Below are 25,252 nucleotides of genomic sequence, written 5' to 3'. Positions count from 1 at the left end.
ATCCAAGGAAGTGCAGCCAATTGACATCGCTGGACAGTGCAGTGTCGAGTCGGTTTTGGTGTGACATAAGCACCACGCAAGCAAAAATAAGAGTAGGAGTGTGTTATAGGCCTAATGACTCTGACGAGTATAATAAAAAACTATACAGGGAAATAGTGGGCTAGTAAATCAGAGTGTCTTATAATGGGTATTTTGTTTGCCCACAAACTGTTTATGCAAAAGTGAAGATGAGTGGCATATAGGATAAAGCAAACCTGCTAGCATCCCATTTTTCTTCCAACTCATATATTAACGATCTTGGTAAAACACCTCCCACCATGCTCCATTCAATGCCTCCTGAGGTCTTCCATCAAAAGGATTTCGATGAATCTTGATGCTAAGAAAGCTCCAGGTCCTGATGGTATTTCTCCACTTGTTCTCAAAACCTGTGCTCCTGAACTTACTCCTGTTCTTTGCCACCTTTTTTCACTTTCTCATTTCAAAGGTGTTTTTCCTTCTGCTTGGAAATTTACTCATATCCAGCCAGTTTTCCTAAAAAGGATGACAAATCACTCCCATCCAGTTATCTTCCCATTGCAATTACTTCTACTCTTTCTAAAGTAATGGAGAAATCAATTAAATGCAAACTCTTAAACTATCTAGAAAATTGCCAGTATGGATTCCGTCAGTGTCGATCCACTGGTGATATTCTGGCCTATGTTACCCATTTATGGACAAATTCAATGGAAAAGTTCAGTGAAACACAAGCAGTTGCTCTTGACATCTCAGAGGCTTTCAATCGTGTTTGGCATAAAGGTCTTCTAAACAAGCTTCCATCTTATGGTTTGCCAACTGTTTTTTGTGATTTGTTATCCAGTTTTCTTTGAGGGTGATGGTAGATGGCTCTCTGTCTTCTAACTTCTCCACTAATGCTGGTGTCCCCCAAGGTTCAGTTCTTTCCCCCACTCTTTTCCTCTTGTATATTAATGATCTTCTTCCATGACTGGAAATCCTCTCCATAGTTTTGCCGATGATAGCACATTGCATTCCACTTTGCATTTTGAGAAACCTTGCCCTGCTCAATCAGCTTCAACTTTTTGAATATCTGCTACCAATTCCTTAAATGCCAATCTCCAGGTAATTCTCCAGTGGGGCAAAGACAACTTAGTTGATTTCAATCCTTCTAAAACTCAAGTCTTGTCTTATATCTCGCAAAAAGGATTCTTCTGCTCCTATGCTTATCTTTGGTGACACTCCGATTTCTAGGCAAAATGATATATCTCTTTTGGGAATTACCCTGACTTCTAATCACTCTTGGCACAAGCACATTATAAATATTGCTTCCTCTGCATCTAAAAAACTTGGTTTTCTCTTTCACTCTTGGTTTTACTTTTCTTGCAAACAGCTGTTCACTCTTTACAAATCGCAAATCCACCCTGCCATGGAATATTGTTCCCACATCTGGGGTGGTGCCTCCAAAACCTCTCTCAGGCTTCTAGATTCCATTCAGAAGAGGGCAATTAGGTTAATTAATGACTCATCTCTAACAGAGTCTCTCCACTCACTGTCTCATAGACTTACTGTTTCTGCTGCAAGCCTTTTCTACAGATATTTCCATGGGCACTGTTATTCTGAATTGGCTTCTATAATTTCCACTCTCTCTTTGAAAACAGTCCGAACACTTGCCGCTACCAGTCAACATTGCTTTACTGTACAGCTTCAAACTCACAGAATCAACTTTTCATCTTCCTTGTTTATTCATTCAACTGCCATTTTCTGGAACAACCTTCCTTCATACGTATTTCCTCAAAATTACAATCTACAGAAGTTCAAGTCTAATGTCAACAAATATCTTTCGTCCTCTCAACCTCTGACCCATGCACAGTACTAAGTACTATCGGTTCTAATACCTCTCGTGTTTTGGGGTTTTCATAAAAAAAAATATATATATATATTTTAGCATTAAATGTACATTGATGTAGTTATTAATAAATTACAGTAATCAAAACCCATGCTAATCTGAACCAGATTCTTGTTTAAATAACTGTTTTTCAATAATTAAAAAAAGTTTCATAATAAATTAATTTATTATGAAAATAAAATAAATACATACCATTGTTACAGAAATCAGCAGAATATAGGTCTGGAAATAGCTAGAATCACAATCAAGCTTACATACACTCAACTGAAAAATTTTCACATACTCCCAAGTTTGACAATTGTTTTCATAAAACTTGCCATTGTTATAGAAAGTGAATGTGCTATATAATCAGCACTATTAAAAAGTGGGCAACTTTTTTGTTCGTAGTCCTTTTATATATGTCCCTGATCACCCAGCCTTTGTTTGGCAAAGAGTGAGTGATTAGTGGTTGGATTAGGGCTGTGAGTTGAATAACTAGGTTACAGTACATCTGTGGGGGATGGGGTTGTGTTTAAATTGTTTATTATGCCTGTAGTAAGCAACACAAGACCCTATTTGAAGAATGTGACATTTAGGAAGTCTACCGAGTATCCTTTGGTGGAAATAATTGTATATCTAGTTCCTTCTAGGAAAAATACATAATACTCTATTGTCTAAGGAAATTATGTCAACTTTTCTTCACAGAAAATGACAATTTTAAAGGCTAGTTGATGTGTGGATAAAATAAATCCATTGTGGAGTTTTACCAAAGAAAACAACTGGAGTCCATAAAAATGGAGATTGTACCATTTTCATGGACCATAAAAGATTGCCAATAAAAGCAATTTGTGGTCACAAATTACTTTTATTGGCAATATTGCCAATTACTTTTATTGGCAATATGAAAATCAAAGATACCACAGGTTTTCAAAAACTGCTGACTTCCTGTTTTCTACAGTGACTGAAAGAAAGGTTAAACAAAGCTTTTTATAAAATGGTTTCCCTCTGAATCAGTTTCATTTGCAAAAAAAAAAAAAAAAAAAGTCCAATCCATAGGTACTTCCCTCAAATTCGAGGATTTTCTCATAATTATTGATAAGAGTTTGCTACCTCTTTTGCTGTTGCTTCTAATATAACTGGTTATATCCCATCAGCTCCGGAAGCCTAATTTATTTTAGCTTTAATAATATTGCTTTCCACTTTCTTTCCAATTATCACAAAATCATTTAGCTCTTATATCCATAAAAACTTCTTTGTGGGTAAATGCAGATGCAAAATTTTTTTTAGCTTGTCAGCAACCCAAATATGTTCATCAATAGTTATGCCATTCATAGTGTTCATCCCTTCTATAGTATTAACAAAAGCAAAGGATTCTTTACATTCTTAGCCAGAAACTTTCCTTTATTGTTGCTAAGTAAGGTACAGGTTAGTCCTCGTATAGCACGATAGTTGTGTTCCTAGAAACCCTTGTGCAATGCAAAATTGTGCAGTGGGAAAAATAGGGTTAGGTGCCGACCACCCAAGATTGAACACATATTTGTAACCAAAACATTACCAAACACAATAAATAAGCATAATAAAATATGTATTCTATTACGTAATAGAATAAATGCTTTTGCTTCTATCATAAGCAAACTTGTTCTTTGTTTGATTTTCTATCCAAACAGATGACAGCGGTTCCATCTCTTCCAATTCTTTGTGTCTTGATCTAATGGATTTTATTACACTTAGAGTTATTCCTGCTATGAAAGTTGTTTTTATTTTCTCTGCATTCTTTCTAATTCTCGGTGTTGCCTCATTTAGGCCTGTAGCACGTGCAGTATCACATGGTCTTTCATTTTGCTCAAAGTTTTTCACAATTTCATATTTTTTCTCTATTGACAGAGGAGGATTGGCCATAAGCCTTACCAGGGAAACCCCAGTGGGCCGGAGGCCAGTGTGATTTTGGCCATAAATGCTAGTATGAGGCCATTACAAATTTTCCTGGGTAAGAATTTTTGACCCAGTCCGCCGCCTTTGTCTATTGATATTGCTTTTCTTTTTCTCTCTAAATCTGTAGTGTCTTCACCAGAACGCTTCCTTTTCACACCTTAAGTATTTTACTTATTTTTAGGGAATAAAGCATAATTACAAAATGAGGAGGCACACTTGATACACATAAACAAAGCTTCATACATGTAGCAACTGAATAAACAACATCGTAAAGGCAGAGACGCACTACTGACACCTCAGTAGCGTGTCTCTGCCTTTACACACTACTGACACCTCACATTTTACTAAAGCACATTTCTGGGGTTACTACCATAAAACAATAAAAACAATTTCCAGTTGCATTCCTGCTAGTGGAATCTGTTATAAACTGGTAGTAAACTCGATCTAATTGCATTTGCGATAATACTGATAGCTGGAATTGTGTGGGTTACATTATTATGGTGAAACTTGATTCCCCTTCACTGATATAAAAAACAAATACATTTTCAGAATCTTCTCTTCATTCCCATCATGTTGCATTCAGTTGGAGTGTGATTCCATGTTCGACTGCCATTTCTTGTAAACACAGGCGAATCGTGCATAAGCGAATTTGGTTCGTGTTATAAATCGTGTATGATCGAATTTGTGTAGTATAAACACGTGTTATACGAGGACTGATTGTACTATAAACAATATTACTCATCATGGCAAGGTGTAATAATCTATCCTGTTGCCTAACTCTAACAAACTAGTCTGCAGTGATTTGACTGCAGACTAGTTTGTAGTTATTATAGGTTTCTGTATACCATGCTAATTTATAATCATCCCATGCGTTTTTCTTTTATGCCAGTAATTCTCATCACTTCATCTGTCCATTTCGGTCTAAACCTGGAAAAATATCTCTTTCTTGGTATGAGGAAATTAGTAGCATCTATAATTTTCTGAATGGTTTCCATTTAGAATTTGCAGTTGAAATTTCTATAGCCACTGTAGATATCTTTATTAAAGCAAAATCCCTTCCCTTTACCATTGGCAATAGTTACGTTTAAGTAGCTCACATCAATATATTATGATTCACTCCTACCTAGTGGTTCCTTTACCTGGCTATTCTTAATGCATGAAGTCACTGCTGATAATTAGGTCAAGGGTATTGCTTTCTCTCATTGTGTTCCTAACAAACTGGTGTAGAGAACAGTCTTGTTAATAAACCTATAATAACTACAAACTAGTCTGCAGTCAAATCACTGCAGACTAGTTTGTTAGAGTTAGGCAAGCAGGATAGATTATTACACCTTGCCGTGATGAGTAATATTGTTTATAGTACAGTCAGTCCTCGTATAACACGTGTTTATACTACACGAATTGCTCAGGTAGCTAACAAACTAAATGAATATTTTGCATCGACATTCACACATGAGGAGTTATTCAGCAAGGGGAATGCCAGAGGTGTATTCAAATCTAGCAGTAAGCTACAGAATCTTGAAATAACTGGGAGTAAAGTGGAGGAGAAACTGTTGAAGATGAACACAAGAAAGGCACCTGGGGTGGATGGGATCTATCCAGTTATATTAAAGGAGGCAGCAAAGGAAGTAAGCAAACCCTTAGCCATAATTATGAGACCTTCCTTGGACTCAGGGGAGGTACCCATAGACTGGAAATGTGCAAATGTGACCCCAATTCACAAAGGAGGATCAAAGGCTGACACAAGTAATTATAGACCTGTGAGCTTAACTTCTGTTCCAGGAAAATTAATGGAGACACTGGTTAAAGAAGCACTGCAGGATCATTTAGACAAGACTTTAGTTATAGCTCAGACACAGCATGGTTTTGTTAAGGGGAAGTCTTGCCTGACCAACTTGATTGGATACATGATGCAGTCACAAAAGAACTGGATGCAGGGAATAACTTTGATATTATATACTTGGATCTTAGAAAGGCTTTTGATACTGTTGCACATGGAAGACTGCTATACAAATTGGAGCAGTGTGACATTGGAGGCAAATTGCTGCTATGGATAAAGGGGTGGTTGAGGGGGAGAAGACAGAGAGTGGTCATCGTGGACTAATGTTATTAGTGGAGTCCCTCAGGGCTCAGTGTTGGGTCCATTATTGTTTTCTGTATTTATAAATGATATTGATGATGGTATATCAAGCTTAATGTCCAAGTTTGCAGACGATACAAAGGTTGGCAGGGTTGTCAAGGACACTACTGACACTATGCTGCTGCAACAGGATCTGGAAAGGTTGAGCAGATGGGCTGAGAGGTGGCAAATGAAGTTTAACATTGACAAATGTAGAGTACTACACATGGGAAACAGCAACCCCAGAGCAACGTATCAACTCTGTGGTACTACACTGACAGTGGTAGAGAATGAAAGGGACTTGGGGGTGGTTGTGCAGGCAGATATGAAGTTCTCTGAGCAGTACAGACGGGCTGCAAGAGTAGCGCATGGAGTATTGTCAATGATATACAGGAATTTTTCCAGCAGGGATAAGGAGGTGATTATTCCATTGTATAAGGCAATGGTCAGGCCACACCTAGAGTACTGTATACAGGTCTGGAGGCCTCATTTCAAGAAGGATGTAGAGCTGCTGGAACGAGTACAGAGAAGGGCAACAAGATTAGTGAATGGAACAAAGGGGTGCTCTTACGAAGAAAGGCTTAAGTTTTGCAAATTACAGTGTCTGGAGACTAGGCACCAGCGAGGTGATCTGATAGAGGTGTATAAAGCCTTGAATGGTTTAAGCATGCTCAATGCTGATGGGATTCTTCCTCTAGCTCAGAAAAATCACCTGAGAGGGCATAAATTCAAATTGAGGAAAGACAGATGTAGGATAGACGTGCAGAAATTCGCCTTTAGCCAGCAGGTGGTTGGTTGGTGGAACAGACTTCCATCCCTTGTGGTGGAGGTTGATAGCCTAAATAAGTTTAAGGCTCAGCTGGACAGGTATTTTGAACGAACAGAGGGGTGAAGTGGAAGTGGGTTTTTTTTTTTTTTTTTTTTTTGGCTGATGCTGCATAAGCTTGCTTTCTTGCATCAAATGCCTCTACTAATGCTAATGCTAATATGTGAATGACCAACCCACAAGTTTCAGACAATATCTGGAAAGTTAAAATCAGCCATTATAAGATATTCTGATTTACTGGCTCACTCAATATGTCTGTATGGTTGTTCATTATACTCATAATAGTCATTTGGCATATAACACTCCTACTCTCATTTTTGTCTTCCCAGTGCCTACACCAACTGTTTGCACTGCTTCATATTCTAAATGCATCTTAACCAAGAGCATAATTCCTCCCTGCATATTCAAATTCTACAACCCTTATATCTGAGTGGCATCAGTTCTGATAGCCCTACAATGTCTGTGTTTGATAAAAATCTAATCAGTATTTCAAATTTATTGGATTTGTTCACTGTACTCCTAGAATTAATGTACAACATAAGCATACACAACACTACCTATGTATGGGCTTGTCTCATGAGGATTGCCAGCAGGCCTTTTAATTACTGACACCTTGCTTTCCAGGCTGCTGCTGCATGTCTGAATAGAAGCAGTGCAAGAATCATTTTCATCTAGTGAGCCTTACTAAAGTAGTAAACCCTCATCCCTTTTGAAAACCTAATAGTTCAGGAGGTGAAAAGAATAGGGAACAGTTGGTAGATATCAAAATTAAAGGGAAGAAAGAGTGTTAACCAAGTAAAAGGCAAATTTATTGTCTTTTTTTTTTTTTGCCTTTCAATTTTGGTATCTTTCTACTGTATTCTCCTGTTCTTTCCACATCTATTAGTTTTGAGAGGTTTCTGCTTTCCTATAATCCATTATATTTCACTTCCTTTTACATAATTGCCAGAAAAAACCCTTCAATGCCAGTATTTACTAGCCCTCTTAAAGCTAGTGGATTGTCTCTTCTTGCAATGCAATGAAATTATGTTTCTAGCATATTAAAATATGTTTCTAACCTATTACATTATACAATATACATACGATGTGTGACTGTTTCTGGACTGGTGCTGTTACAGTCATGTTTGATGAGTTTGAAAATAAACAAAGTTGTATGTTGTAGTTTAAACTTCCTCCAACAGACAGCGGTACAGAGATCATTAAATAGGCTGACAGGTTGCAAGAAACAACGAGCATTAATGTTCCATGTCATGATTTTGCAATGGAGTAATGAACAAATGTTAAAAACTATTTATGGTGATGGAAACACTTAGTTGTACCACCTTGTTTGAATGATATAAGCAGTTCAAAGATGGACATAAGGATGTTTGCAATGACCCAAGTAGTGGGTGTCCATCAGCATCTTGAAATAAACAGAGGGTTGCAAAAGGTATTCCTTTAGTGGCACGATACGTAAGTAAACTGTCTTGTTTGAAGATAATAAAGAACTCAAAACTTAATTTGGTATTATTGTGTTTATTTCCGAATTGGAAATATGTACACAATGGGGTCAAACGTTTTGTGGCATTTTCTTATCACTTCTTCAGTGACTGCAAAGACAGTAACTAAGGGTTATTATTGTGGAATTCTTAAAGATTTTAGTAGAATTAAATGTTTTAGTAAATCAAACTTAGATCTAATTTGAAGAATTTCGTTTTAAGGTTAATTTTTATACAGCAAATAATAATACATAAACACTTACCAGCTGTCTTTGCAAAATCACAGTCACAAAAGATCACTTTGGTCACAAGAACTTGAGCAAAGTGATCTTTTGTGGTGTGCTGTAGTTCAAACTTCCTCCAACAGGTGGTACAGAGATTGTGGAGTAGGCTGACAGATTGCAACCACTCGTAACAACCAGTTTAATTAGTAGCATTAATGTTCGATGTCATGATTTTGCAATGGAGGAACAAACAAATATCAATTGCTTTAAACTGGGAAAATCTGCAACAGAAACACAATGTTAAAAACCATTTATAGTGATGAAACATTAAGTTGTATCAGTGTGTTTGAATGGTATAAGCAGTTTAAAGACAGATATGAGGATATCCACAATGACTATAGTGGGTGTCCGTCAACTTGTGTCAACACACAAGTCGACAGACACCCACTACTTTAGTCATTGCAGACATCCTCACAAGGCAAAAAATTAGTCACCCATGTAATTTTTCAATTAATATGTAATGCAAATCATTTGAATTCTTGAAAAATTCAATCATCCAGAATATTTGTATAGTCAGCCTAATTCAAACCTGTAGATATTTCAGGTAGCATACCCAGTTCTTAATAGTTAACATATTCCCAAAGCATCAATGGCAACTGCCAGTTTGTACGATGCCTTGCACACAGTTTGGATGAAATGCTTCATAGTTTCTTCTGTGAACTCTGCGCCTGGTATCAGAGTACAAGTAAAATTTGTATTTGCCAGACCACATCACAGCTTTCAAATCATTAAAAGTGCACTTTTATACCTTTTAGCTTATATTCATTGGGTTTTTTTAATGTCCAGCTGTTAACAGTGGTCGTAGGGGAGCCCTCTGGATATCCATGTTATGCAATTCTCTTCACACTGTTCTCAGAAATTGGCAGATCATTGGCTATTGCTGAATGGAACTTTAGTTTACTAGAAAAAGAAAAATCCTTCAGAGACATTTAAAATTTTAGTTAAGTATACAAAAATAATGAAATACAGGGCAACCTTGATATAACATGACTCTTCATATTGTGGTTTTGGATATACCACGGGTATAATCATATTCCCCAAAACGAATTATTAAAAAAAAATTAGTGTGTCCAAAGAACCAGCAATTGGAAACTAGAAAAAGTGAATACTGTATATACTCATATTTACTGTACATCCTACTACCATATTTCCAAGGGAGGAAATTAGCTAAAAATCGGCTGTATATTCGCTTCGATGTATTCAGTTGCAAAGTATTTTTTGTAAACAACAAGACTTGTCAGAGACTAATTACTGTGGACACCTAGTTTCTCCCCTCAGCTAGAGATGCAATAAAAAGAGTATATCAATGGAACATTAAATACAAACAGCCATCTTTGGAGGGGAATACAGCTACCATTTAACAAGGGTGTTACGTTAGTTACAAAGTAAAGTAGATTTTTGTAAATAACAGCACATGACATCCTTTCTTTGACTAGAAGTTACACATAGGATAGCAAAAACTGCTAACGGCCAAACTAGACAAAAACATACAGGGAACTGACAAGTAATTTATGAAGAAATCTTGACTTAACTCCGGAACTATGATAGGCCAGACACAGTTTGGTTTTATTTTAATTTTCTAACACAGTAAATTCTAGGGCATCAGAAATAAATTCACAGCAAAATTAGAAAATCAGTAGGACTGAAGTAAAGGCCACCAAAAGAAAAAAATTATACAACTGAAGAAAAGCTGGAATAACTCAGAAGGTAGGTAATGTGGATGACTTGCATAAGGAAAAAAACAACAGAAATTAACAAAAAATGCTTGAAAACATTAATGAGGTTAGAACAACAAAGTGATAGTGAACATCTTCATTTAATGCATCTGACCAGATAAGAATTATGTACTGAAAAAATGCTGTCATCAGTTCCAGAAAACTAAATTACACGACTATTTCAAAACAGATGCATAAAATGCAAGTCCATCTACCTTATATTAGTAGAATGTAAAGGTAATGGTATAATATTTAATGCTTTGTCTTTTAGTCTGGATACTCTTAAACATTAGCAAATAAAGCATATATGTTAAAAAAACTGGGAAAAAAGTTTTGTCCATAACACACTTTGCTTATAATGCAAGTATTAAAGCTGTCGCCTGCGACAGCTTTAATACTTGCATTATAAGCATATTAAAAGCATTATAAGCATATTAAAGCTGTAGTGATGTAGCCGACACTACGTCATATCAAGGTTACACTGTATTTAAAATCTATATGTCAAAAAATATAGTTTCTTAGTATTTTATATAATAAAAAAATTACCTTAGTTTGTCCAGAAATGAAATCATTACACAGCTGGAAAGTCACACTGTTGCAAAATTTAATTGTTTTATTACCTATGAGAAACATTGGATACACTTTCCTGCACATGTTTGATATCATGTAACTACTGGAAGGCTTTAATCAGAAGAGAAGGGGAGTTTTATAAAACAATGTAATTCCTCTTGAATTACTGCACATTCTGTGTAATAATTGAGGAGGAATTCCAAACTACTGTTTATACATACAAATGCAGAGTAAAGACATTGTTACAGATTTTTACCAATTGTTTTTGTGAAACCAGATAATTTTAATACAGAACAAAAAACAACAGTTTAAATGCAATAGGCCTCCGTAGCCGAGTGGGCAGGAGTGGGAGTGCAGTAGCACACGCTCTTTGAGTAGACCGGGATTCAAGGACTGCTGAATACGGTCAATCTGCCAACCCGCACTGGACCAGTGTGGCAGATTATGGTCCATTTCCCTCGGCATGAATTGTTGAGGAGGCTTCCATCCTGCAGTGGGTTGATAATGGCTGCACTTTACTTTATGTTTTTGGATAAAATAGAATGTTCTCATTCTAAGGTTTTCCCAGAAAAAGCTAAGGTTGTACAAACTTATAAATTCTTTTACCACCCTTGAGAAAGAATTCAGAAACTACAGGAAGACTAAAAGAAGTTATACTCATTAAAATAATAAAAACTTTGTTCTTAATAGAAACTGATAATACTTGTTATATTTGGGAAGGAATTCTAATGCTGAAAAGGGACATTTTAAAATGTCCATTTTAAGTGTTATGATTTCAGCAATAAAATCACCTTAAAAACTACTACTATTACACTGTAAACCAGTACTGACTACCTTGCAAAATTAAGATGTTATATGTTGCAAATACATAGTAACAATGACACACAGTCAAGGAAATATGTAAAACAGAAAGAAATTGGTGTCTAGTCAATTTTCCTCTGCCCTTGTATGGTCAACTGCCTTCTGAGAAATATTCAAAAGGGTCAGGATTTTTGAGACTCTGCACATAAAATTGTCCACACAAATTAATAGCAACTCACCTATTTCAACCTTTTCCATTTTCAGCCAAAAAATATATTAAATTTAAAAATGAACAAAAATCTGTGGATACTACACAACTCATTCTTAACACAAATATCGACTGAAAAATATGGAGGGAGAGGATAGAAATGAAAAGAAATCAGATAAACACTATGTTGCCAAAAGTATCTGGATACCAGGATTCTCTCTAAGCTGTGTAGCCACATAATGGCTATGCAAGCGTTGCACACAATTTTTTTTTTTTTTTTTTTTTTGAGCACGCATGCACACATTCTGGAATGGCTGCATGGCTGCATCTGTACCCAGTCTGTCATGGGCTCTGTTTCATGAAGGTTTGGCCTATTTGTATTACTGGAATAAAAAGTTATGCTTTACATCTGTTAGCAACCATATATGCAGGAAGACTTGGAAGAACCACAGTACAAATAATTCAAAATTATTTTTCAAGGAAAATGTACCTCCCTAACCCTCACCTCACACCCCCCCATGAAAGATCATATTGTCTTATTATTAGTAAAAGATGTATGGGAGGCAATGCAAACTGGCCTACCTAGAAGTCAGCAGGATGTGCACCCTGTTAAATGCATTCTCCCACCCTGCAAGTCTTCAACTACAGCAGCATTACTTTTGGGCAAAAAATATGATAGTAGTTCATCCATTGACCTTTATCACAAACTATGCAGGAAAAATCAGATTCTTACCTTTTCTGAAAGTATGGAAATCCCAAAGGAATTATTTCATACCCACTTTTGTACAAGAATTCATGTTCATTTTGAAATAACTGCACTTAAATCAGTTGTTTTGTCTTTCATTGGAGAATTGTAAAAAGAGTAAACCTTCAAGAAAGAAAATATTATTCTTCACTTTGGGGGAAAGATTGTTTTCCCGAAGAGTTCATCTAGAAGAAAAAGGAGACATTTTGCAAGTACTGCTCCTCTAATTTATTTTATTAGGAGTGTGATGTAATATTAATTTCAATTTCTTTGCAAAAATACATTTTTCCTTGATTTATTTTTATAAATTGTATACACAGATATTTTAAAGACACTGAAAATATATGAAAAACAGTTTGGAGATATTTTTCTTAGTGAACAGATGTTTGCTTTTTTTGAGATGTTATATTATACATATGGTGATTTTCTCAGGGGCTACAGGCAATATAAAACACAAAACTTAACTGCAATTTTTATTGGAGCACTGTTTCTGTAAAATAAGATGTAGCTCATTTTAAGACATTTGTATGAAAAATAAAGGTCAAATAAAATTACAATTAATAAAGTAAATTTGTTTCACATATTAATTTAATCAATTAGGAAGAATAACACCAAAGAGTTGCATTTTATTGGATATGTATCTTTTATAAATGTATTCAATTGTTTCCTGTCTACAAGATATAGAAAGAAAATCTATGGTACACTTAATATAGATGGTTCGACTATTGAACCCTCAAGTAGCTGATAAACTGAATGAGTATTCTGCATCTACATTCACACATGAGGAGTTATTCAAGGAGGGGAATGCCAGATGTTTATCAAACTCTAACAGGGAGCTAAGTGATGTAATAACTGAGAGCAAAGTTGAGGAGAAATTGCTGAAGTTAAACATAAAAAAAGGCACCTGGAATCTATCCAGTTATATTGAAGGAGACAGCAAGGGAAGTAAGCAAACCCTTAGCTATAATTATGGGAGCATCCTTAGTCAGGGGAGGTCCCCATGGACTGGAGATGTACAAATGTATCCCCAAATGCACCCCAAAGGGGTGCAAAGAGTGACACAAATAATTATAGACTTGTTAGTTTAACTTCTGTTCTGGGAAAAACAATGGAGTCACTGGTTAAAGCCGTAATATAGGATCAGCTAGACAAGACTACAGTAATAGTTCAGACACAGTATGGTTTTGTTAAGGGAAAGTCTTGTCTGACCAAATTGATTGGATACTACAATGTGGTCACAAAGGAACTGGATGCAAAAAATAATTTTGATATCATATACTTGGATTTCAGGAAATCTTTTGATACTGTTGTACATGGAAGACTGCTGTACAAATTGGAGCGGTATGGCATTAAGGGCAAGTTGCTACAATAGATAAAGGGATGGTTGAGTGGGAGGCGGCAGAGAGTGGTAATAAATGGACACTACTCTACATGGACTAATGTTACTAGTGGAGTCCCTCAGGGTTTGGTGCTGGGCCCATTGTTGATTTGTGTATTTATTAATGATATCGACAGAGGCTTAATGTCCAAGTTTGCAGATGATACAAAGATTGGCAGGGTTGTTAATGACAGTAAAGACAATATGCTACCGCAACAGGATCTAGAAAAGTTAGATGATAGGATGAGAAGTGGCAACTGAAGTTAACATTGACAAATGCAAAGTACTGCATATGGACAGCAGTAACCGAATAGAAGTGTGTGGTACTACACTCAGGGAGGTGGAGAATGAAAAAGACCTGGGGGTAATTGTGCAGTCAGATATGAAAGTTCTCTGAGCAGTGCAGATGTGCTGCCAGAGCAAATCATGGAGTTTTGTCAATGTTATATAGAAATTTTGCTAGCAGAGACAAGGAGGTGATTATGCCTTTGTATAAAGAAATGGTCAGGCCACATCTTCAGTATTGCATAAAGGTCTGTTGGCCTCATTTTAGGAAGGATGTAGAGTTGCTAAAATGAGTACAGAGAAGGGCAACAAGATCGGTGAGAGGAACAAAGGGGTATGCTTACGAAGAAAAGCTTAGGTTCTGCAAGTTGCAGCATCTGGAGACTAGGCACCTGCAAGGTAATCTGATTGTGGTGTATAAGGCCTTGAATGGTTTGAGCAGGCTTAATGCTGACAGGATACTTCTGCTTGCTCATATTAAGAACCTGAGGGGGCATAGATGCAAACTGAGGAAAGAGTTGTATAATAGATGTGCGGAAGTTTGCCTTTAGCCAGCGGGTAGACATCCATCTGTAGTTGTGGAAGTTATTATTATTATTAGCCATATGGTGCAAGTTGATAGCTTAAATAAATTTAAGGCTGAACTAGACAAATTTGGAGTGACCAGATGGGTGAAATGGGAAGGGTTTTTTTTTTTTTTTTTTTTTTTAGCTGATGCTGTTTATGCTAAAAATTGTTCAATAGGAAATTTCAGTAGATTTAAATGAAATGTTTTGTACCTTTCATTTATATAAATTAAAGATACAAGATTATGCTTTCATTATACAGGAACGGTTTGGTTTATTATTGAAATTAGGTTTGTTAAAAGTCTTCTGAAACAATAGAAAATTCTTCAGACACTTTGTAATGTATTTATTATTCTTAGAACAATAATTCTGATGGAGAAATTTTGAAAGATATATAAGCTTATAATTTTGGTATTGCTTTAAACTTAGTTGCACCTGTAAGATTCGCAATAATAGAACTGGAATAACGAGTACTTCACTTTCCTTATACTGTGAAATTAAAATCAACCAATAATTAAACAAGGTTCATATTTTAATAAATGCAGGGGGGGGTCTCGCATTATGTCTTCTTTATAAGTTGTTTCACACTTACTTCACTTTGTTATTTAAGAAATGAATTTCATTATAAATCATTTGTATTGCACTTTGATGTTCAGAATGCATGGCTACTTCAGGCGGCCAAACACATTCAGATGTCTGTCTTATTATGTAGCTCATTAGAAAGCTTCGTTGTCATCGTAATTTTGCAGGTATTTGCCAGAAAATGATATCTATTGTGAATTTCTTGAGTTAGATTACCTAAACCCAGGTGTTCGGTGTGTACGACAAGGATTTTTCATTTATGGCGATTTGTCCATTTCTTTAATTTATTCAGGCATCCTCCATCATGCCTAAGAAAAAATACATTAGTGACAAGGTGTTACACTGTAAAGTGTGTGAACATATCTAGGTGTTTTACAATGAATAATATGGAAATAAATTACTTGCTACAAGTCATTTCATTAGAAATGATATTTTTGAGGACCCTACACTTCCAAGAAGAAAACCTATAAATGAATCAAAGAAGAAAATCTATAAAACAAGCTAAACAAAAAAAAAAGGGCTTCCAGCTTTTCAAAAAGGGAGTGGCATTGTGAAACTTTTGAAACAGAAGCCTAAAGACAAGATTCTTTATCTGCAAGAAATATTTGAGTACATTTCTAAATAGCTGATTTGCAAATTTTGTTTGGAGGCAAAAGTGAGTTCTGCTTTCTCTTTTGGTATGAAATGGGAAATTGCACGAAGTTAGATTATATGAAGAGCCACCTGCTATAAATATTCTGAATAGTAAAATTTCTCATCCACAGGAGTTGAACATACAAGGTTATTTACTAGAATCAGCATGTGTTAAGCAAAAAAAAAAAGACTATACAATGCTGAAGTAAAGCATTAAAAAAAAAAAGCAGAAATAAAAATTCTAACAGACGATGTTTTTGTTGCAGTGTAAATGAAAATACTCTGTGAATTCCATGCAAAACATTATGGCAACGTATTTGAAAATTCAAGCAAGCTGCTAAAGTAAGAACTATACATGAGTTTTTACAGTCAATAAATAGTTTTGTTCACAGGGAAATGACTTCAACAGTGACTATCTCTTTGTACTGATATCTCTTTGAATAATATGGAAATAATATACTTTAAATTCAGAAACCAGAATCTAATATATAAAACAATGTTTGGGGGATTGATTAAACTAAATGCTTGTAATGCACAGACTGTCTTTGATGTAAAGTCTTCTACCATAAGACTGATTTCGATTTGATGAAAATGGTAATGTTTACTTCTGATGGCATATTGGAAATGGCATGCTAGGAAAGAATAATGGTGTTGCAACCATACTTAAGTGCATTCCTCATTTAATTAAGCTTTGTGTAGCTCCTCAAGATCTAGGGTTGGTGGGTGCCCTGAAAGATGTGCCAATGATGAGGGAGATTGAGGAAAGTTTATACCATCTTTTGTAGGTCTTCAGTGTAAAGAGGCAAAGTTGAGGAAATGGCAATTGTTTCTGAAAATAAAACTGTTCCATTCAAACCTAAAAGAAGCAAGGTGGCTCTCTAGATATTTTGCTGTTTAAGAGCGAGATATATATCTTATGACACTGTTTGTGAAGCTTCAGTAAACAATGACCCAGCTGTTACACAAAAAAATCTTTCTAATAGCAATTATTTGATAATCCTGAATGCATTAAATGATGTAATGAATGAATCAGCAGAGTTGACTAAATACTTTCAGAAAAGTCCCCTTACTACAGCAGAAGCTGCACAGATAGGGCAAAAACCTCCAAAATAAGAGAGATGTACTTTGGTAAGTATAGCAGCAATATTAAAAATTTAATTTCATCGTTGATTTTGTGTGATCACCTAAGTTAAAAATTTCCAGAAAATGAGTTACAAATATGGAATCGAGAATTTAGTAAGCTGTTTTCCAAGTACAGGAGTGCTTTAATACTGTATCATCAAACAATACGAGGAAAGAGTTCCCTGTAAATCGATACAATAACATCAAATATGTAATAGCTGAAAAATATGTAACAAAGAAATCAAAAATTTTAATAAAATCTTAAGTTACAATCTAAACAACAAGGAAAAATATAGTGCCATTTTCCAAATTGTGGACATATGTACAATCTTCCAGCACTGACTGTGCTTCAGAGATTCAATGTTTGGAATAAAATCAAAACGAAATCAAGAAATATATTACAGAAGGATCGCTTATATATGACATATAAGTTTCACTCTTAAGTAACAGAGAATTAGCTTTTGATAAAATATTTGAATGCTGAAAGACCTCAATAGATGTGGGGGGGGGAAGAAAAATTCTAAATCAGTAATCTAACTCAGTCTTTCCATACATTAAAATGATTTTCCTCCTAGTGATATTTATTCAGCCAATGGGAGAAGAGGGATACAGGTTACGTGGTAATAAGTAACAAATACTAAAATATGTAGCAGAAGCTTGTTTTATTGTGGCAAAACAAGCTTCTGTTTAAACGTGGTCAAGCGCTATGTTTATCTAACACGACCATGCAGTACCATGTTTGATTTCCATATGTAATGTATTTATATATTCATAGCAGAGGAACACACACACACACACACACAAAAGCTTCTGTATTTTATTTTACTTTATCAAAATAAGCGAGCAGAGGGTGAAGCCCCCTAGTTATAATTAAAAATAAATGGTTCTTTCATGTAAATAACTGTCTATGATTATTAATTATAATTGGTAATTTTTACTTATTTTTCATTTTCCAATAAAATAAATAAATTTTCTTTATAACACTGAATAAAAAAAAATGGCTCATGGAAATGTTAGAATAGTGACTTTTCTGTATATACATATTTCTTAATGCATATGTGTGCATATAAAACATCTAAAATGCATCAAATAAAACTGGATTTTTTAAAAAACTTTTGAAAATATTTATGAAATAGACAGAAGGAAAGGCTTACTTTCAGCATGAATGCAGTTTCTTTTATACTATGCCAGATATAATTCATGATATACAAGTTTTACAAAGATAAGAAATGTTTCATCACTTTCAAGTATTAGAATTAGCCATATAATGCATATAAGCCACAAGGTTTTGCTGCACCAGCAAAAATAAAAAAAAAAGTGCTCCCCTATTCATCCAATTGACCTCTGAATTTCTTCAAACTGTCAGTTCAACTACCTGTAATGGAAATTGTTCCAGTACAACTCGCTGGCTAAAGGAAAACTTACTGCAATCTAGCAATCCAGTAATTCCCTCTTCCCTCTTCTCCAGTAATTTGAATTTATGGTCCCTAGTTCTAGAATTCTTTATAAATGAAAATTCTGCCTTCATTTTATTACCCCCCCCCCAAGAGCCTTATAAATCCCAATCAGGTCCCACATTACATGGAGTAGAGAGGTTGTCAAGCTCTCTACTCCATGTAATTTAAGTCTCTCCTTGTACGACTGCCCTCTTGTAAATTTGATCACGAGAGTAGTCCTGCTTTGGACAACTCGCGTGGTCATTACACTGGACTTTGGACCTTTCAAGAAGCTGAACATATTTTTTCCAGATGAGGTGTCCATAATTTGACAGAGTATTCCAAGTGCAGTCTTAGAATTACCTTATACAGTGGGATTATGACCTTCCCATCTCTCTAAAGCAGGGGTGGCCAACAAGTTGATCATGATCTACCAGTCGATCGCGTATTTAATTTCAGTCGATCACAATGAATTTTAAATATATATAAAAAATATATTAGCCAAAATCTAAATATTATTATTATTATGTGCCCCACTGCATACACTTATCACAAATCCGTTGAACCACGTGACTACTCTTGTTGCCACGCAGCTAGCTAGGGGCTCTTGTGAAAATCCACGCAGTTACCTTGTGTAGAGCATAGTGTATGTGTCGAATTCTTATTTAGCTTACTTAATATTAATAACTGGGCAGTACTAATATTTTAATTTAATAACCTTTGATTTAAAACGAATACTATGAAAAAAAGTAAAACGTATCATTTTCATCGAGTGGGAACTAGAATACTTTTTTTATAATGATAAAAGAAAAATGTTATTGTTTCATTTGCAATGCTTCCGTGGCTATATCCAAATTAGCAAATTTAGAAAAAGGCACTTCAACACTCCATGGTAAATACCAATTGAAAATCTGATTGGTAAATACCAATCAGATTTTCAGCCTAACAGTGACCGAAGAAAAAAATAAATTAAAAGAACTTAAATTCAGATTCGCACAACAAAATTTCTTCATGACACCTAATTTACAATCTGAAGCAGTAACTGTAGCATCATTTAAAGTGAGTCATCTTCTTGCAAAAAAAATGCACACCATTTTCTGATGGTTAATTCATCAAAGATGCATTTTTAGGAATAACAGATTCTCTTTTCGAAAATGTTAAGCAAAAAAATGAAATTAAAAGTGCTCTTCAAGGTCTGCAATTATCTCAAAATACTGCGATGCGAAGCATCAAAAAATTAGTTAAAATGTGAGCGAACAATTGCGTGTTCATATTGCTAATTGTGTGTCCTTTTCTTTACAACTGGATGAATCCACAGATGTCAGTGATACAGCTCAATTGCTCATTTTTCTTCATATGGTTTTCGATGATTCTGCCACTAGAGAAGAACTGCTGGGTGTGGTTTCATTAAAAGAAAGAACTAGAGGTTTTGATATATTTAACACATTCAAAAATTTTATTGAAAAAAAAAAAAATAAATAAATTACCACCATTTAAGCTCGTATCAATAACGACAGATGGAGTTAAAGCAGTGATGGGGCATCTTATCAGATTCATCGCATTGTGCCAAGATGATGAATTCTCAGATTTTTTGAGTTACCACTGTATCATCCACCAACAAGTGTTAGCCAGAAAAAGATTAAATACTAAAAGTGTTATGGACATAGCTTTCAAAATCGTGAATTCCATCGGAGGACAATCTCTTCAAAGGAGACTTTTCAAAATGCAACTCAATGAAAATGAACCAGATTTGATATTACACACAAATGTGAGGTGGCTGAGTCGGAGTAAGTTTCTACAAAGATTTCGAAATTTGCTGAATGAAATTCAGCAAATTTCGAAAATACGGAGTGGTTGTGTGATCGGGCTTTTTTGGCAGATTTTACCAGTAAATTAAGTGATCTGAATTTGGAATTACAAGGAAAAAATAAAAATGTAGTCACATGATTAGTAGTATTTCTGCATATAAATATCAATTTCTGGCAATGGCTAAGGATCTCAAAGAAAAAAAAATTCGATCATTTTGCAAATATGCAAGATCATTATGAGCAGCTACATTGTTCAATATATTTCTTATTCATTTAATGTCGATTTAGATACGAAACAAATTGCAGAAAAAAATCATATAGATTTTTTACATGGAGAAAATATTACTTGAAAATGAAATTATTAGATTGCGAAACGATATCTTCCTAAAAGCCAGATAATCAGAAAAAGACCTTTGGAAATACGCTTGCCGAGAAAAGTATTCAAATGCAAAAAAATGCAGTGAACTTTTTTTTTGGTTCCACATATCTATGTGAATCTGGCTTTTCATACAGAAGGTTCTTTACGGTTGGCCTTATCACAGTATATCCCTGATTTTGAAAGTTTGGCAGATGACATTAAGACACAAACTTCACATAAATGAAAAATTTAAATATGTGTGAATTTAAAATAAGAATTCTGAATTGTATTTAATTTTAAAATTTATAAACAACATTTTTCAATATGTGTTGATTAACTTTTTTAACCATGCGCAATGAATTTCATGAGATGGTAGATCGCAGCACATTTTGAAGAAATAAAGTAGATCGCATCACAGATTCAGTTGGTCATCCCTGCTCTAAAGGATACTGTTCAATAAATCACTGATAAGACTATGTTCCTGGCCATCTGTTTTCACTGCTCAGAAAACTTCACATCTGCTCATATTGGAACTCCCAAATCCCTTTCTTCCTCTACTGTTTTAAGTTTGACCCCATCAAAGTGGATAAGTTATTTTTGGGTTGCTCTTCCCCAAATGTAAGAACTTACATTTTGCTGCATTAAAACTTAGTTACCACTTTTCTGACCATTCTTGAAGCCTGTTCAAGTCATCCTGAAGGCATGCGGCACGAGAGTAGAAAGTACCTGCAAAACATATGATCGTTAGACTATATTAATAATAAACCCTATAAAAGTGAAGTTCTTTTATTTCAAGAGATTTGATCAGGATAACCTCCGCAAAATGGTGTTTAAATATTATATTAAAAAAACAGTTCAGTGAGCTTTCAGAAATATCTTGTGAAAGTTTATATATTTGAGTAACCTTAGTCAGAACTGAGTTAGAACTCTATCCATGACAGAGGAAAGGCATTATCCAGGCCTCAGAGTCCAAATGTACTAGAGTTATTTAAAAGGCAAAATACTTACACCTATAAAGCCACAAACTATCTCAGATGGTGTATCTCTCAGAGGAAAGGCATTATCCAGGCCTTTCTTCTGAGAATCCGAATGTACTAGAGTTATTTAAAAGGCCAAAATAATTTACTTACGCCTATAAAGCCACAAACGGTCTCAGATGGTGTATAGTTGCCAATTAATAATTAATGACGCAAATCCAACATTTTGATTATGTGAATTCAATTTGAATATGGTATACAAGGTGGAATCAATCAAGATGTGATGCTACAAAATAAAATAAATTAATTAGGACCTGAACTTGCACAAAGTACTTTAATTTGTAATTGAAACTGTGTGATGTTACACCAATGAAATATTAACAGATGGGATTACTTTTGAGTGAACTGTAATGTTCACTTTTAATGTTTTTTTATTTATTTTTAATCAGAAGTTTAAAACTAGTAGCAAACTATTCCTGAAGTTTTTTGAAGTATAATTATTTCAGAACCTTCAAAAAACTGAGTAGCTGAATTAAGCTACTAAAGTTAGGAATTCATCTGAAATGCAGTTTGACAAATATCCATTCTAATATATTATGTTGGTAATGTGTGCAACAAGGATCAGCGCAATAAGCCATAATAATAATAAAAAGTAAGTTTTAAATTTTTTCTATTAATACTGCAGGATTATATTTTATAGTATATAATGATGGAATGGTTTGGATCATCTTATAAAATGATAAAATACATCCTACTCAACATCTGTTTACTGAAAAACAGAAAGCATACATGATCAGATTTAAGGTTTAATTCTAATACAGACAACCCCCTCATATAACACGGTAATTCTACAACAGTTTCACTCTAACACATGATTGATAAAATGTGGCAATCCTTGCACAACATGGTGCTTCTACGAGGTTTCACTCTAACATGGAGAATTGCCGGAAATCTCACATAGCAGTATTTTTCAGCTTTTGTGCTGGGGAAACCCTGCTACAGGAACTTCCTGACAAAAGGGCTGCATTCTGCGAAACGCTACATGTCGAAATTTCCCCCATGCTTGTGCAGCACTCACTGAATTGATTGAATCAAAAAACAAATGTATGATGAACATGTAAATAAAATTTATTGTACTTATTCAATTTTTTTATCTCATGCGCAGGAAAAATTACAAAAGCGTGCAAGTTAAAAAAAATTCAAAATTATAAAATTACAAAAAAAAAGAGAGGAGACAGGCATAATGTCACTAAGCTTTAACTCTCGAGCATCGTTGCCAGAACCAACATCTTCAGCTGATAAGTAGGTCGCTGCAGAGGTTGAGGGCTGTTGAGATTTAGAAGGGTCGGCTGCTCAACCTTACAAAAGAATATGCCGACTGGGCTAGCTGGGTGGGTAAAGTGCCTGCCTGGCAACCCAAAGGTTGCGGGTTTGAATCCCGCCTCGGGCTTGGATCAAAGTACTGCAAAAAAAAAACCTTGGGAGGTGCATTATGGCCACAGAAGCCGACGCGCCAACAACTACCAAAAAAAAAAAAAAAAAACGTATTAATGGATGACTGGACGGTGGCTTTTTTCTTTTCATCGTAGATTTCTTTGTAGCAAGCATACCATTCACCCCTCTGTAAACTTTTAAGAATCGTTTGCTGTCAGGATCCATCTTCTTAAACCTCGCCATTGCCGATGAAATTACATGAAATGCTATTGCCATCTCTCTAGTGATGAAGCATCTTGGCTCCTCATTTGGTTCATCTGGAGCTTGGTCAGCATTTTCTTCTTTCACTATTGCTGCCTGCAAGTCAATAAGTTCTTCATTAGATAATTCCTTCTCTTCTTCCTCCATGTCTTTGGCATCAACCTCCAACTGAAGTAGCTCTGCAATTTTTACAGTCTTACCCGTAACCTCATCATATGATTCATCTTTTTCAAATCCTTCGAAGCCTTTCACGTGCCGTGGGCATATTTTCTTCCATGCGCCATTTAAACAACTTTTAGTAATTTCCGCCCTCATTAATGTTTAAGATGGCATGGTAAATATTGTAAGATTTTCAAAAGTCTCTTAAAAAATGTAAAATTTTTCTCGTCTACTGCAGACAATGCTGAGCAAATGTGCATAAATAGTAAGCTTTTAAATTCAAAATAACACCTCATCCATAGGTTGGATGAGTGAAATTGTGTTTGGCGGTAGAAATATGACTCTCAACGTCCAGGAGCATTATCTAATAGAAGCTAAATCTTGAAAGGAACGTTGTTGTATTTACAATATTTTTCAACATCGGGAATGAAGCAGCATTTAAACCAAGCCTCAAAGATCTTGTTATCCATGCTCTCTGGTTCGATCGGAAATCGACGGGGTAGGGTGGCTTTATTGATGGCCCCAAATGCATGAGGATTTCCAGAATGGTACACAAGCAGTGGTTTTAATCTGTAATCTCCCGCTGCATTAGCCCCAAGCAAGAGTGTGGCCCTATCTTTTGATGCCTTAAAACCTGGCATTGTATTTTCCTCTTTGGCAATGTATGTTCGATCTAGCATATTTTTCCAATACAGAGCAGTCTTGTCAATGTTAGAAATTTGATGCGTTGAATAGCTGCCTGCAATAATTTTTTTTCCAACACATCAAAAAATTTCTCTGCAGCTGCAGAATTGGCACTGGCGACTTCACCACATAATTTAACATTGTGGAAACCAGTGCGATGCTTGAACCTATTAAACCACCTGTTGCTTGCCATGAACTTGGGTTGGGGTTCGTTGTACTTATCATTAATATCTTTATAAATACTTGTTGCTTTTGCTTGAATGGTCATTAGACTCAGGGGCATTTGCTTCTGAATCTGATTTTCCATCAATATTATTAACAGTTGTTCCATCTTCAATATGGCACCTGAATGCTGTTTTGTGATCACTGTTGATCTTAAGTGCGTTGATCCTTTGACACGTTCTTTTACACATGCACTGTCCTTTAAAATAGTATTCACTGTTGAAGCAGTGAGACCACCTAATTCCCTTGTAATAGATGACAAACTTTGTCCTGCTTCATACTTCTTAATCATTTTCGATCTTAATTTCTAAATCAATTTGTTTTGTTTCCCGGCACTACCACCAATTGCCTTTTCATTGGTCGCTTCCCTTCATCATTGTAATACGTATATAGGAATGAAGAGAAGTTTCTGAAAATTTGTTTTTTATATGATTGAAAATTTCAGTGAAGGGGAACACATTTCACCATAATAGCGTAAAACCCACATAATTGCAGTTATCGGCATTATCGCAAATGCAATAAGATCCAGTTTATTACCCATTTATAATTAGATGCACTAACAGAAAAGCCCAATAAACCAGAAAGTGCAAACTGTTTTTGTTTTATGGTCATGACCTCCAGAAACGTGCTTTTGAAAAATATTACAAAGGCATTCAAAATTGATTCTTATAATGGGAACATATGATAATGATGAAAGGGTAATGCAATTTCCATTATAAATGACCTTTTAGAGAGATAAACAGCTTAGTAATATAGTGAAATTTTCAACTTCCAAGGACTTGGAACAAAT

General features: G+C 35.1%; 1 protein-coding gene across 1 annotated transcript in view; it reads right to left on the bottom strand.

Moving 5' to 3' along the window:
• Window positions 1-9,045: 9,045 nt before the first annotated feature.
• Window positions 9,046-25,252, bottom strand: part of LOC150079240 (OTU domain-containing protein 3-like) — a 154,332-nt gene continuing 138,125 nt past the window's right edge. The window contains exon 10 of the mRNA XM_090382743.1: window positions 9,046-9,418. Within this exon, the coding sequence (XP_090238869.1) occupies window positions 9,411-9,418 (8 nt within the window). The 3' untranslated portion in view covers window positions 9,046-9,410. The remainder of the gene's footprint in view (window positions 9,419-25,252) is intronic.

The sequence above is a fragment of the Mastigoproctus giganteus genome, chromosome 10, assembly GCF_048544385.1.
Source record: "Mastigoproctus giganteus isolate SK-2022 chromosome 10, ASM4854438v1, whole genome shotgun sequence".
In the NCBI taxonomy this organism is placed as follows: domain Eukaryota; kingdom Metazoa; phylum Arthropoda; class Arachnida; order Uropygi; family Thelyphonidae; genus Mastigoproctus; species Mastigoproctus giganteus.
Note: the sequence above shows the minus strand (reverse complement) of the source record. Positions and strands in the feature narration are given on the sequence as shown.